This window comes from Mobula birostris, chromosome 5, assembly GCF_030028105.1.
Source record: "Mobula birostris isolate sMobBir1 chromosome 5, sMobBir1.hap1, whole genome shotgun sequence".
Classification (NCBI taxonomy): domain Eukaryota; kingdom Metazoa; phylum Chordata; class Chondrichthyes; order Myliobatiformes; family Myliobatidae; genus Mobula; species Mobula birostris.
The window spans coordinates 80,827,899-80,843,936 of NC_092374.1; the positions used below are offsets into that span (position 1 = coordinate 80,827,899).

Sequence of the window (16,038 nt, forward strand, 5' to 3'; positions counted from 1 at the left end):
CATTAGCAGAACAGGTTGTTGTGTCTGATCAGGGAATTCTTTCTAGCTGCCCTTTTGTCCACTTTTGGAACACCTGATCAAGCTGCCTTCCCTTTTCTTTTGATCCCTGCCTTGCTGACCTCTGTTTGAGTCAAAGTCAAATTTATTGTCATTTGCACAGTTGTAATGAAAAACTTACTTATATCATCAAGGCACATAGCATCATGTAAGCAGCATTCCCAAGAGAAACAGAAGTAAAAACGTGGAACATTACAGCACATGTACTGACTTTTAACCTACTCTAAGATCAATCTAATCTTTCCCTCCTACATAGCCCTTCATTTTCCTACAATCCATCTGCCTAAGATTTTCTTAAATGCCCCTGAAGTATTTGCCTCTACCACCACCCGTGGCAAATTCTTTATGTCAAGAACTTACCTCTGATTTTCTCCCTGTCATTTTCCTCCAATTATCTTAAAATTATGCCCCTCAGTCTCTGGCTGTTCACTTGATTTATGCCTTTAATCTTGTAAATTATCAAGTCACCTCTCATCCTCCTTCACTCCAAAGAGAAAAGCCCTAGTTCACTCAACCCATCTTCATAATAGATGCCTCTAGTACCAGTAGCATCCTGGTGAATCTTCTCTGCACTAAAGTTTACACAGTGCAAAGTGGTCATAAACATTGATGAACTATACTGATCAGGAGTTTGCCATTTGGTGCATATTGGATAATTGCAATTTACCTCTTTTGTAAAAGTACTGTTCCTTCACCTTATTTGTTCTGCAGCATTGACAGGAAAGGAAATTACCACTACCTGGTGAAGTGGAGGGATCTACCATATGATCAGGCCACCTGGGAGGAGGACGAGCTGGAAATCCCAGATTATGACTCCATCAAAGTTGCATACTGGAATCACAGGTCCTTTTATTTTGTGTGTGTGTGTGTGTGTGTATATTTGTATGTGCATACGTGTATCTACGGTCCTTTATGTAGATTCTCGGGGGCACAGGCAGTGGACCCATCTGTATGATGTAACATCCGTAATATTTTTCATCTCGTGCCTAAATTCATCCCATTAATACAAAGGGAAAAATTATTTACTATGCTTATCTAATATGTCTTTTGAACCACTCAGTAAAGGCTATTGGCCCCAATAGTTTTGGGTAGGATTGCTTCCTAATGCCCCATTGGTGCCTCTGCATGCAGGTATCTTGGTTTTTTATGCTAATCTGCTTCCGCTGCAGGGAGATGATCATTGGGGAGGATCCAACCAGGCCCAAGAAAACCAAAAATTTCAAGAAAATTAAGGAGTTTTTGGCAGAGAAGCCACCCAGCTCGCCTGTAGTAGAAGTAAGTGAGAGATGGAAGCCATGGTCTAAAGTGCTTGGCAATCATTGTGAATCGTTGAGTAGGTATTCTAATATGGGGCATTTGGGGGGGACAAAAAATATTCAGGGGTATGTGAAGAGTTTGGAGAATGTAGAAGGTTGAGCTCAAAGTGAGTTTATTATCAAAGTAAATATATATACAACCCTGGGATTCATTTTCTTGTGGGTATTCCCAGTAAATCTAAAAACCATATCAGCAATTGTGCTGAAGTGTTGAAAATCTGAAAGGGTTTTGAGAATTTGAGCACTAATAATCTTAAATGGTTGTTGTAAGATGTGTATTCAAGATTGATGGTGACGAATGGGAATCTGTTTGCTCTTAACATTTCTGAGATTTACAGTTTCAAGTACTGATCTCGAGGATAGAAAGTGATAGATTACACTTGTTGAGTACTGCCTTCCTCAACCTCTCTGTTTCTCTTCCCAGGATTGTATTGTTTAATTGCTCTTTATGTTTCACTCATAGCCTACAATTAAGTACGAGGTACAGCCGGATTTCATCACAGTCACTGGTGGAACTCTGCACATGTACCAGCTGGAGGGTCTAAATTGGCTGCGATTTTCCTGGTCACAGGGCACTGATACCATTCTGGCTGATGAGATGGGACTGGGAAAAACCATCCAGACCATTGTATTCTTGTATTCTTTGTATAAAGAGGTAATGCAGTTTAAAATCATTCTCAGTGCTACTGGAAGAGGCTAGTTAAGATGTTGGAAAATCAGAATGAATATTTACACTTCTAGTCTGAGATGCAGCCAGCAAATCCATCCCGTATGTGAGGGGTGTCCATTGGTCAGGCGTTAGTAATCCGGGGAGGAACTGTACCATATCAGTACACTGCAGTATTCTTGAAAGTATAAACAAATTACTTGTTAATCTTATGAATTTCAGGAATACAGCTTTTTGATATGTAATTTCTCCTATAACTTAATTCTTGGAGTCCCAGGTGTTATTATGGCCAATATATGCAAGGCTAGTGTATTCATCATCAGGTATGATGCCTTGAACTGCTCACAATACTCCAGGTGTAATGTAGCCAAAGCCTTGGTTATCTCTAGCACAGCCCTTCTCAACCTTTTTGCTCTGGAAGAACCCTTGAAATAATTTTCAGGTCTCAGGGAACCCCTGCATAAAAAATTAATACATCTGTAGCTCACAGTACAGTAACATTATCAGTAAGTTGTAGATATAATAATCGAAAAAAATTGTCTGAAGTTCTTTTGAGTAGAGAATAAATTTTAGCCAACCTTTGAAAAAACAGGTAGTTAAGCTTAATTTACTTTTATTGAAAGTAATCTTTTTTCCTTTCATAAATATTTAAAAACTCATAAGGCAGACATTAAACTTGAGATAAGCACACTAGGATTTCAATTTCAACTGAAATGAGACGACTTCTACCCTTGCTCTTGATGCTTGTTAAACAAAAAAACGCTTACTCAAACATGTTAGAAGTTGAAAACTGCAGCAAAATGTTCATTTCTTTCCTATGAATGGCAGGATGCTCTTCTTCCACAGAAATCCGGTACTTGTCCAGAGGCAGGTCAGTAAATCTCATCTTGAGTGCATGATCAGACTGCAGCTCACAAAGTTTTTCCTCATCTCTCAAAGTCAAGTTCTCAGACTAAGCAGAAGATTCAGAGAAAGGGTCCCTCCACCCTGTCAAACACTTGTGTTGAAAGGCAGGAAAATGCTGTTGAATTTTATTCTGCAGTTCTTCCAGGTGGTTTTCAGTAAGACTTGAGACTTTCTGATGTCCTTCCTCACTCTCAAGCCCAAGCAGCAGTGGAAACATTTCAAGATTTCCATTTGCAACATGACTTTTCCAAAGATTTTAAACTCAAGAATCTTGTCACTTGAAGTCAAAATGTTTCTTCCAGGGCCTTGCAGAGATTTGTTCAACAGGATCATATGATGAAAACTGTCTGTTAAGTAGGCTAGTTACTGCAGCCATTCTTCATCTTTAAAGCACTCGGCAAAATCTGGCCTACTATTTTCTCGAAAGGACTCCTGCAATTCACCTTTCAGCTCAAACACCCTGTTGAGAATTCTTTCTCTGCTAAGCCACTGGATTTCTGTATGTAGTAGGAGATTGGTGTGCCCTTTGTCCTGGTTTTCGCACATTTTTTAAAAACATTCTCGGGTGAACTGGTCGTTGTTTAATAAAATTAACCATTTTTGTAGCATCATCCAGAACTTTTTCATTTCATCTCCCGAGTTTTTGACATCAGCACCCCTCTGTGAAGAAAGCAGTGTGTTGTGATAATGTCAGAATTTTCTTTTTTTTTACAACAGCAAAGTGACAGGCCAGCAGCTGAGTTGTGGCACATAAAAGTTCCTTCTTTAGAATGAAAATTTTCTTCCAATTTTCTACTACACTCATAGAGTTTATTTGCTCCCATAAGTCAGTCGGCAGCGCGTAAGGGGAAGCTGGGGGAGGAAAAGGCTGATATCACAGCCTTGAGCATGTCCATTCATTGCTTGGAAAACAGACTTCGCGCTCCTCATCAGATTACCATCCTCCTCTCCATGCAGTACAGCACTCACCAATTATCAATGGCATCCCCTATCTCGTGTCAAAAACTGAGAATGGACTCAACCAAATAACTCAGTCCTACTGCGCACTGCCGTACTGGGCTGAGAGGCCTGTAATGAGATTGCTAGCGGGGCTGCCCACCACTGCAAGTGCTAGTATTGTGTGTTGTGCAAAGTTTAAAAAAAAACGATGTTTGTTTTTTTTTTAATCACAACCCCTCCCGGATCTCTGGTTAAAAAACCCTGCTCTAGCATAACTCCTAGTAACCATCTAACCATCTCTCCACCCCACCACTATCACCTAATGAACTCTGGTCCTCTACAGACCAGCATTCTATTAGCCTTCCACCTCTAAGGGGACATTGGTAGAAGTTCTGTTTGAACTGATTGTTGTTGGGTTAATTATAATCTGTAGAACCTGGCTTTAATGCAGAACAGGTGACTGCAAATTGGCAGTCGCTATGAATGGAGAAGATATAAACTGGACCACAGGTTCACTGTTAACTCTTTCACCTTTGCACAGAAGCCAGGATCTCTTTGGGATTTTTAAGAATGTATACATAGAATAATACAGGCCAGGAATAAGTACTTTGGCCCACAACATCAAATTAAATTAATCCCATCTGCCTGCACATGGTCCATAATCCCTCCATTTCCTCCTTGTTCACGTGCCCGTCTAAAACATTGGTGTCATATTTGCATCCACCGCTTCTCTTAGCAGTGTATTCCAGCACCTACCACTTTTTGCATATGTTGGTTTGTTATACACCCTGTCATATGATGTAGGCAATAATTATCTTTCTATGACCATGGTTGTTCTTGGCAAATTTTTCTACAGAAGTGATTTGCCATTGCTACTTTTTGCATAGTGTCTTTACAAGATAGATGACACCCCACCCCACCAAGGCCATTATCGATACTCTTCAGAGATTGCCTGCCTGGTGTCAGTGGTCGCATAACCAGGGCTTGTGATATGCAGCAACTGCTCATATGAGCATCCATCACCTGCTCCCGTGGCTTCATGTGACCCTGATTTTTGGGGGGGCGGGGGTGGTTTGCTAAACAGGTGTTACGCCATGCCCAAGGGTGACCTGCAGGGTAGTGGAGGGAAGGAGTGCCTTACACTTGCTTTGGTAAAGACGTATGTCCACCCCACCACTCATGTACATAATATGTCTTTTTAATTGTGTTGTAAATCTCCTTTCTTTCCCACTGTCATTGTAAAGCCATTGTTGTTCCTCTCTGTGCCTTGTGGCGGATTGGGCAGCAACTTTGCTGTTTCTTTAGTGTTTGTCTGGTTTTTACGAAGCTAAGTTGCTAGCTCTACGCTCAACCCAGCATGGCTGGAAAGTGTGTAAGGACCCAACTGGATTCAAACCTAGCACCACTCGCCTCAAAGTCTGGTGCAGTTGCCATTGCACCACCAGCTGACCATTATAAAGCCATGCCCTCTAGTATTTGACATTTCTACCTGGTAAAAAGACTCTTACTATCTACCCTATCTATTCCCCTCATAATTTTACATAATTCCCTTGGGTTGCCCCTCAGCCTCAAACACTTGAGAGAAAGTTGGTCCATCCTTTCTTTAAATACATATATGGTATATTCCAATCCTGGTGAAACTTTTCTGAATCATTTCCAAAATCTTTACATGCTTTCTGTGCTACAGCAACCAGAAGCATACATAGTGGCCTCACCAAAATTTTATACAGCTGCATTGCAACTTACCAACTTTTATATTGAATGCCTTAATGGGTGGAAGCAAACATGCTATACAGCTCCTTTACTATCCTGTCCACTTGTGTTGCCACTGTCAGGGAGCTAAGAACTTGCACCCCAAGATCCCTTGTACATCAATATTCCTGCAGATTACTCAATACCTTCTTACATTTGACCTCTGATTAAATTCCATCTACCATTTCTCCACCCAGCTTCCAATCAGACTGTATTCTGCTGTGTCAAACGAAAGCCTTCCTTACCATGCACAACTCTGCTCATTTTTATGTCACCTGTAAGCTTACTAATCAGCCTGTCTATATACAGTATGGTTCCAACAGTATTCCCTGTGGACCTTCGGTCAGAATACCACCCTCCACCACTACCTCCTGTCTTTGGCCAAGTTAATTTTGAATCCCATCTTTGCAAGTTGAGCTGGTGTCAAGGAAGGTGAATGCTTTGTTAGCATACTTTTCAAGAAGACTACAAGCTAAAAGCAAGGATGTAATGTTGAGGCTTTATAAGGCACCAGTGAGACCTCACTTGGAATATTGTGAGCCGTTTTTGGCCCCTTATTTAAGAAAGGATGTGCTGACATTGGGGAAGGTTCAGAGAAGGTTCACAAGAATGATTCCGGGAATGAAAGGATTATCATAGGAGCAGTGATTGAAAGCTCTGCATCTGTATGTACTGGAATTTAGAAGAATGGGAGATATGTCATTGAAACCTATCAAATATTGAAAGGCCTTGATAGAGTGGATTTGAAGAGGATGTTTCCTTTGGTGGGAGAGTCTAAGACCAGAGGACACAGTCTCAGAATAGAGGAACTTCCATTTAGGACATTGATGAGAAGGAATTTCTTCAGCCAGAGGGTGATGAATCTGGAATTTGTTGCCAGAGGAGACTGGATTCCAGGTCATTGGGTGTATTTAAGGCAGAGATTGATAGGTTCTTTATTAGTCAGGGCGTGAAAGGTTATGGAGAGAAGGCAGGAGATTAGGGTTGAGAGGGAAATAGATTAGCCATGATCAAATTGCGGAACAGAGTCAATGGGCTGAATGGCCTAATTCTCATGGTCTTACCATGGATCCCATGTACCTTAAATCTTCTGTGCTGTCATAAATCATCTTCACCAGCACTTAAATTTTGCATTTTCCTTCTCTTATTGGGGGGACGGATGGGTGGGGGTTTGGAGGTAGTGGATGGAAATCCACCAACTTTTATGATTGTAAATACCAGGTGGCAGTAGGTGATTGTAGAACATTATTCACCCTGGCTCTTGTTTCCCATTGGTAATTCTTAGTGGCAAGTTCATGATTATCTCGCACATGTGCTCTCTCATTCTGTGAATCCAAGAAGTTGTGAAGCCTACCTCAAATGTATTGGATACCAATGCTCAAGATCCCCTCAGTTAAATAATGCAAGGTTCCACAACTCTGTAAGCTGCAGGTCCTCCAAAACTTGTCCAAATCTTAATTGCAGCATCTTCCATTTTAACATTGATCAAGCTTTTGGTCACCACTCAATTTCTTCTTTTACCATAGCTAATTTTATTTGATGGCCTTGTAGTATTTGGCTAGCTTGGTGATTTAATTTCTCCTCAGAAGATTTCATTTCAATTGTTACATTTTTTTTGTTCTGATTCCTCAGGGACACACGAAAGGCCCCTTCTTGGTCAGTGCTCCCCTATCCACAATCATCAACTGGGAGCGAGAGTTTGAGATGTGGGCACCGAATTTCTATGTGGTAACATACACAGGAGACAAGGATAGCCGTGCTGTCATCCGGGAAAATGAATTTTGCTTCGATGATAATGCAGTTAAAGTCAGCAAGCGGGCAGTCAAAATCAGGGTAAGTTTTCTAATTCTCAGTATTTTAAGTTGTAATTAATGAAGGAAAGTATTCAATTCCCCATTCTGGCTGCCCTCCAACCTTTTCTCTTTACCTGGCTGTCTCCTCCCCCTGTGCCCCTCTTTCTTCCCTTTCTCCCAAGGTCTATTCTCCTCTCCTATCAGATTCCTTCTTCAGCCCTTTAGCTTTTCCACTTGTCACCTCCCAGCTTCTTACTTCATCCCCCTCCCCTACCTACCTGATTTCACCTATCACCTTCTAGCTTGTCCTCCTCTTTATTTTGTCATCTTCCCCCTCCCTTTCCAGTTCTGCTGAAGGGCCTCAGCCCGAAATGTCCACTATTTATTCATTTCCGTGGATGCTGCCTGACCTCCTGAGTTCCACTAGCATTTTGTGTGTTGCTCTGGATTTCCAACATCTGCAGAATCTCTTGTCTTCTGAGTATTCTGAGTTAGTGTTGTGGTGCAGAATGTTGAGAATGAAGTGAAGTGTCTGATATCAGGCCATTGAGATGCAGTATCTTCTGATGTTGAAGATTGGGTTTGGGAAAGACCCACGGATGCTCACAGCCACTGGAGAGTGATTCAGAAGAATCTGAAGAGGATGGGAAACATGTTGAGCCCCAACCATCATTGTGCAACAATATTCATTTAATGATTGAACTGATTTTGTGTTTCTCTTTTGTAGAATCAGGCACAGGTGAAGTTTCATGTTTTATTGACCTCCTATGAGTTGGTCACCATTGACCAGGCAGTTCTCAGCTCCATTAAGTGGGCCTGTCTAGTGGTAGATGAAGCACACAGATTAAAGAACAATCAGTCCAAGGTGAGTTGGGTGGCACATTCACTTTCCGTGTCTGGCATTTCATCATTTACAATTCTTACCTTGAAGCTAACTGCTGACCTTCTGGTCCTTGTTTTGAGAAGCTGATACCTCACTTCTAGCAATTTTCCAAGTGTCACTATAACTTATTTCTGGCAAGTTTTGGCACCCTGGATGGATTATTTTAGGTGTGTGAGGATTTCACTGTTCCATTTTAGAGGAAAAGTACGAGACAAGCACATTGGTACTTCTAGGCCCAAAGTCTTCCTTTTCAATTCACATTAGGATCGGCTTGAATTTTTATGAAAACCCAGTAGTTTCTTATGCTGCTTTGTGGTTTGAATTCCCATTTTTTGGATTGTTAATGTCCAAAGGTCTGTTGTATATACTTGAAGCTAGCAAGGCAGTTGTCCATTTTTACTTTCCCACTTGCCTAACTAAGTGGAAGGATGGTTAAAATTCAATTAGATGACATCTATGTAAGAATGGCCACTCTTGGCATTAGTTTATTTGTTCATGATGGGTGTACATCTCTGGCAATCGTTGGTATTTATTGCCCATCATTAATTACCTTAGAACTGAGGAAGCAGTTAAAAGTCAATGTGGGCTGCCATGGTAGAGTAGTGGTTAGCATGACACTATTGCAGCTTGGAACCTCAGAGACTGGAGTTCAACTCCAGCACATTTGTAAATAGACTAGTGTTAAATAGATGGATTGGTGGACAGTGCAGCTTGTTGTGTCAGAGGGCCTGTTCCACATTGCCTCTCTAAATAAATAAATATTAGTGGGTCAGGATTCACACACAGGCTAGGTTGTGGAAGATGGTAGATTTCCTTCTGTAAAGCAGTGGTCCCTAACCACCGGGCCGCGAGGAAACGATATGAGTCAGCTGCACCTTTCCTCATTCCCTGTCACGCACTGTTGAACTTGAACATAGGGTTGCCAACTGTCCCATATTAGCCGGGACATCCCGTATATTGGGCTAAATTGGTTTGTCCCATACGGGACTGCCCTTGTCCCGTATTTCCCCCGCTAAGGTAGAGCGTTCCTATGAAACAGTTTGTAAGCCGAAATGGTGTAAAGCGAAGAAGCAATTACCATTAATTTATATGGGAAAAATTTTTGAGCGTTCCCAGACCCAAAAAATAACCTACCAAATCATACCAAATAACACATAAAACCTAAAATAACACTAACATATAGTAAAAGCAGGAATGATATGATAAATACACAGCCTATATAAAGTAGAAATAATGTACGTACAGTGTAGTTTCACTTAACAGAATCGGGAAGATTAAGCCAAAACCGATTTGTAGAAAAAAATCGGCACGTACACGCATGACGTCATGCTTCATGGTCATGGTAGTCTTTCTTGGGGTAAACACAAGTGTCCCATATTTGACTGCTACTTTTGTCCCTTATTTGGGAGTGAGAAGGTTGGCAACTCTACTTGAAAAGCTCCCCCCCCCCCCCCCCCACCCCCCGGTCGGCCAGTCCACAAGAATATTGTCAATATTAAACCAGTCCGTGGTGCAAAAATGGTTGGGGACCCCTGTTCTGAAGGATATTAGTGAAAAAGATATTTTTAGCAACTGTTAAGTTGTTTAATTGTATTGGACAGTGAAGCCAACGATTTTCCAAACTTTCAGATTTATTTTTTTAAAATGAAATATCCGTAGTTGCCAGGAAGATGTAAACTCATGTTCTTGTATCAGTGATCCAGTTACTTAACCAGTACATTATTGTTCTTCTATCCCAGAGTATCTCAGTTGGTTAATTGTTATGTTCCTTACTGTGATTATGGCTGATCTTTTCATAACTCAACTCCATGTTCCCATCTTCAAGAACCCTTCATCTTCCTGCTTATCTTTGGCGCTGTTTTAATATTTCGTTTGATCTTCTGATGAGCTCCCCCCCTTCAAATTTGTCTAATTTTTGTTTAACCCCTCACTTGTTTGATTTACACACATAAATTCCGTGAAATATCAATATGATCAATATTTACCTCCTCCTCTCCTGTGGTCTGTCAGTACTGCCCGTGGGAATATCTGCATGGGTTTGAACGCTAAAGAGATTTGAACTTACTTTTGTGTTATCCATTAAAGTAACCTGAAGAAAACAGCCACATCTGCTGTCTTGACATTGTCATTATTGTTCAGTTTTTCAGAGTATTGAATGGCTATAAGATTGATTGGAAGCTGTTGCTAACAGGGACTCCTCTGCAGAACAACCTGGAAGAGCTCTTCCATCTGCTGAACTTCCTGACACCCGACCGCTTCAAGTAAGTGGCAGGATAAGATTGCTTTCCATAACCTTGAGTTACAAAGTGCCAACCCTAAATAGTCCAAGCTCTGAGTCTGGTTTTATCTTGCCACTTTTGAGATGGAAAGAGTGAATCAATGACTTGACACATGATTCAGCCATATTAACAGCTCAAAAGTAGAGTTAATTTCCCTGATAGAAGTTGTGTTCATCCCTAATTTTCCATATTAATGATTGTGCTTCAAACTCTGTCATTTCTTGCAAACCTCTCTTATTGCTCCTTCCTTTTATAAGCCTCTTGAAATCTATGTTATTACTTTATTGTGCTGATTGTTGTAATCCCCGTTGTGAGATAATCCTGTGGAGTTTGCTGTTTGGAGTTTCTGTATAAACTCTTGTCGCTGGTGCAATACCATCGATGATGTGAGAGGGTTCTGATCCTAGTGTGGGTTGAGTAATTGTCCAAAGCATGGCTCACGCTCAGTATCTTTTGCAGTAATCTGGAGGGTTTCCTTGAAGAATTTGCTGACATCTCAAAGGAGGACCAGATCAAGAAGCTCCACGATCTTCTCGGTCCCCACATGTTGCGACGCCTTAAAACAGATGTCTTTAAGAACATGCCATCCAAGACTGAATTGATTGTTCGTGTGGAGTTAAGCACGATGCAAAAGTAAGTAACTGCATTCCTGTGCTCTGCAACTCTGTTAGCTCCTTCACCTTTAGCAGAAGGTTCACACTTTGGGGGAGGAAACCACTGATCCAGTGACACTTGAGGGATAACATCTCATCTTCTGCCAGCCTTCAGACCTCAGCATTAAATACAATGTCAGATAGGTAGTCATTCCATCTGTGGAATGAGAAATATTTTTATCAGTTCCAGTAAAGTGTCTTTTTCTTGAAACATTCTTTGCTTTACTTTCTACAGATGCTGACTGTCCTGAAGGTTTCCAGTATTTTCTATTTTCAGTTTCTGATTTCCAGCAACTGTATTTTTTTCATTCTTTCAAGCTTGTGTACCTCATTTCCATAATCAGCAGTTTCTTTCTCTCCTTGCTTGGTATTTCAATGTTCTTTATCCTTCTGGGAGAACCTTAACTGCATCTTTTAGCTTACATTCCCATACTTGCATCAGTCAGTCTCTTCTGTTTGACCACCGAAGATCTGATCCATCGCCACCCCCCCCCCCCAATTTATTTCTGCAACTTTAACACTTCTTCAGGCAGCATTTGCAGAAAGAAAACCCCTTGTCTTCGACTGGAAATGTTACTTCTGCTCTTCCACAAATGCTGTCTGACCTGTTTAGCGTCTCCAGCATTTTCTGATTTTATTTCACATTTCCAACATCTGCAGTGTTTATTTTTGATTTTTCATTTTTAACTTTACCCATTTTGATAAAATATTGAACTGAAACATCACTGTTTCTTTCTACACAAATGCTTCCAGAATGATAAATGTTTTGTGTATGCAGATTTCCAGTGTCTTCAGTATTTTGCTTTAGAGAAGGAATATTTGATTTACTTTAGAATCCACTTTTGCTACCAGTTCAGTTTACACTCCCAATATTTTGAGCATTGACAATTGAATCAGCACTGAGCTTACGGATTGTGAATGTTCTTCCTGTCATTGGATCACAGAGCAAATCTTTCACCCATTGATCAACACTGTCTCTTTGAATATGATCTTAGTATTGCAGGCCCCAGCCATCTTCCCATAGCAATTTGTTTTTTTCACCTCAGTCCCCTTCAAAAATTATTGCTGAATCTGTTTCCTCTGTCTATTCAGAGCATTCCAAATCATAAGAACGTGATGTGTTTAAAATAATACATTGTCAGCCAATACTGTGGCTTGCTAGTTACATTTTTTTTCTTAATGAACACCTATCCGTGTAGCTATTCCAACAACACCCTTAAATCTTTGCCTATTCCCTTAACCTGCTCTTTGCTAATCAGAGCAACACAATACCTAAGGTCTACCTCAATCCTAATATCTGATATTAACAACAAAAAAAACATGCTGTTTTCTTAACGTCAGTCAAGAATCCTTCACCCTGACAGATATTAAATCTCTTAGATAACAACTTCAGTGATTCTAATCCATGGAAGGCATTGGATGGAAGTGGATAGAGCATAAGGACTGGGGGGGGGGGGGGAATGGCATTTTTCTTTTACTAATTTTCTTTGCTGAAGGTTTGTGAAAGTTGTATTTCTGTACCTTAACCAGTTTGTCTTAACGGTGAATTTGGAACTTGAATTCCTTTTCTCATGTCAATCTGTATTTTTCAAAAAGCAGCTCTTTGTTCATTTCTTCGGCCCCATCAGTAGAAATAGTTAGAAATACCTCTGTAGAAATAAACCTTTGGAAATACTTCTGAAAGATGGGGCAGAAGGGAGAAGTAAAAATTGGAATTTCTGAACACCTCTCTTAATTAATTATTTGCTAACATGGCCTAACTGAATCAGTCACTAGATGCTATCGGCCTCAGACTGGAGACATAAATCTGTATCCTGTTACTTGTCTTTCAGGAAATATTACAAATTTATTCTGACGAGGAACTTTGATGCCCTCAACTCCAAAGGAGGTGGGAATCAGGTGTCACTGCTGAATATCATGATGGATCTGAAGAAGTGTTGTAACCACCCTTACCTCTTCCCTGTGGCCGCCATGGTATGTGTCTGCCATTTTGTACTGTCTAACATTATGCATAGTTTGGTATGTTGAAACATATAGCCAGAAATGGAGTCTTGCATTTCATCTGGTGAACCATCCCAAGAAAGCAACAGGTACCTAACAGTGGTAGTGATTTTGGCAAGAATCAAGGACAATTCAGACTGGTTAAGGGATAGTGAGTGGGATGAACGTAGAACTATGAGTGAGGATTCGCCAATCCTTGGAGCCTGCTCTTACAGTTAGCGTGATCATTAGCCTGCCTTGCAATGCAAAACCAATTTCCTGAGCTTGCTGCTTGCTCCTTCATCCACTTCCTGTGGATCTCAATTCTCAGATTTAATACTCCATATAAAGAAATTTCCTCTAATCCAAATGTTCCACCTGCTTGTTACCTAATTAATTTTTTTTTTGTTAAATGCCTTTATCAGATCATTTTTCAGCCTTCTACACTTTGGAAAAGAGAAGCAATTTTGATTTGAGTATCATTCAGAATCAGATTTAATATGGCCAGCATATGTCGTGAAATTTGTTGTCTTTGTGTTAGCAGTGCAATGCAATACATAATAATAGAAAAAATGTTAATTATAATAAATAAATGCATATGTATGTGTGTATGTATAATATATATCTGTGTGTGTATATGTATGTGTATATCAGTATGTAAAAAAGGAAAGCAAATTCATGCATTTGTGTTGTACAAATAAATACTTGGAAAATGCTTCAAACCCATTAAAGTAACTTTGAAGTTCAAACATTATCGTTTTTGGGCAGGAAAATTCATTACAAATGGAATGTACATGAATTATGTACAACAAGGTCCCCCAGTGTGATGATACCCACTTCATATACTATATTCTGACAGTTGAGAATTAAGGTTGTTTTGGGTTGTCTGGGAGTAGAAATACCTGTCTCTTTAAAATACCCCGTGTGATCTTTTGTGCTAAACCGTGAGGGCATACGTGACTTGCTTTACCTGCTCATCCATGGGATATTTCAGAGTGTGGTGTACTTCCTTAGTATTAGATCAAAAGCAGAAACCTTTTTTTTTTACACACTTGAAACTCTAAAAGGGGGTTTGAACACATAGCCTTCAACTCCAATGAGAGAATGTTGGACACAGAATGCTAAATTAGCGAGCACTCAAACTGTATATTCCTCGTTTCCCAGGGAGAACAATCAGTTGATATACTTAATAGAACTCATTTCTGTCATAACCATTCATAAATTATCTTAGACATTGTCAGTGGGTGGTCCAGCGTGATTAGCAGACCGTCATATGCTTCAATAGAGTTTTGGTTGAACACATTAATTTTACACAACCGGTAAACTAAACAGAACAGGAGGAGATGATTGTGCCAGCTCTCTGAAAGGGCTATCCAATTATTTTGGTTCTAGCCCCTTCCCTCCGCCCCATCTCCAGCCTCCTGCCTTTTTGAATAAATCAGCAGATTTTTGCTTTACAGTTATTTGTGTAACTTCTTCATTGTCCTTGAGGGGTGTGCATCTGGCTCACCACAACCAATGACAAGCAGTGCATCCAGTTCACCATAACCAGTGTTCATTGGTTTATTTCTTTGTGAAAACCCATCTCTAGGTACTTGTGGCTTTATGGTATTGGTAGAAGAATTGTCGTGTTACCTATTGCACTAGTGAGAATACTGTCATCAGCCTTTGTGTGCCTGACCTCAGAGAAATCTTGGGTTTTGGACTTGCCAATGTTGGGATATTGTAAGTTGAAAGGGCAGCTGATTTAAAAAAAAACAATTCAGAGACTTAAGTGATTTCAGGAAGAAAGTACAGGAGCCTCAGGACTCTCACGACCAGGTTCAGGAACAGTTATTACCCCTGAACCATCAGACTCTTGAACCAAAGGGATTAACTTCACTCACCCCATCACTGAACTGTTCCCACAACCTATGGACTCAAAGAATGTGCTTTTCTCTGAGACCTCCACTTTAAATTTTGTAAAATCTTTCTGGAATGTTGAAGTGCTCGTAGGGCTATTATTTATTACTCTTAAGGTGACGGTCAGTCTGACTTCAAACTACAGTTGTTCACTCCTGCATTCCTTGAGCAATGAGGGAGAAACTTGATGGGGTCAAGGAGAGAGAAAATGTATCGAAAAGATGCGTCCCTGTTATTGAAAGATGTTGGTTTGATGAATTTGAACTATTCTGTTAATTACTTCTGTGTCAGAGCATTGTTGTGGGCAAAATGTTGTCCTGAACATCTGTTTTATTTGTCTTTGTCTCAGGAGGGTGCAAAGTTGCCAAATGGTGCATACGAAGGCAGTGCATTGATCAAGTCCTCTGGAAAACTGATGCTGCTCCAGAAAATGTTGAGGAAGTTGAAGGACCAGGGCCACAGAGTGCTGATATTTTCTCAGGTAAACTAGTAACCTCGTGTACTGATATGATATACACTGATATATTCATAATCTCTATATTGCCCATTTTTCAGATCTGTGAAGGAACTGGAAGATTCAAATTTGCTGATGACTTGGGGATTGCATGGTCAGGTGGGGTGTACAATTTGAGTTAGACTCTGTATGTGTCTGGTCTCGTGGTTATGCATTCATTCTTTCGATGTGATTGTATTGGGAAGAAAGAATTGAGTCCACTATGTAAGCAGGGTCGCTGTCTCTGACTGAGATGAGAATAAATTTCCTCATGCTAAGGAAAGTGAATCTTTGGAGCCCTCTACCCCAGAGGGGTGTGGAGTCTCCGTCACTGAGATCATTCAAAAGCAGAGTTCAGTTGATTTCTAGATATTAAAGAACATGAGGGATAGTACCGAGAAGTGAAATAAAGGCAGAA

At 40.4% G+C, this 16,038-nt stretch overlaps 1 protein-coding gene across 4 annotated transcripts in view; it reads left to right on the forward strand.

Moving 5' to 3' along the window:
* The window catches only part of chd3 (chromodomain helicase DNA binding protein 3), a 130,815-nt gene that overhangs the window by 41,558 nt on the left and 73,219 nt on the right, over positions 1-16,038 (forward strand). For all 4 annotated transcript variants that reach the window (XM_072258256.1, XM_072258260.1, XM_072258259.1 and 1 more), the window contains exons 12-20: positions 769-900; positions 1,227-1,332; positions 1,837-2,028; positions 7,270-7,470; positions 8,158-8,295; positions 10,453-10,574; positions 11,052-11,225; positions 13,078-13,219; positions 15,477-15,608. In XM_072258256.1, coding sequence (XP_072114357.1) covers positions 769-900; positions 1,227-1,332; positions 1,837-2,028; positions 7,270-7,470; positions 8,158-8,295; positions 10,453-10,574; positions 11,052-11,225; positions 13,078-13,219; positions 15,477-15,608 — 1,339 coding nt within the window. The remainder of the gene's footprint in view (positions 1-768; positions 901-1,226; positions 1,333-1,836; positions 2,029-7,269; positions 7,471-8,157; positions 8,296-10,452; positions 10,575-11,051; positions 11,226-13,077; positions 13,220-15,476; positions 15,609-16,038) is intronic.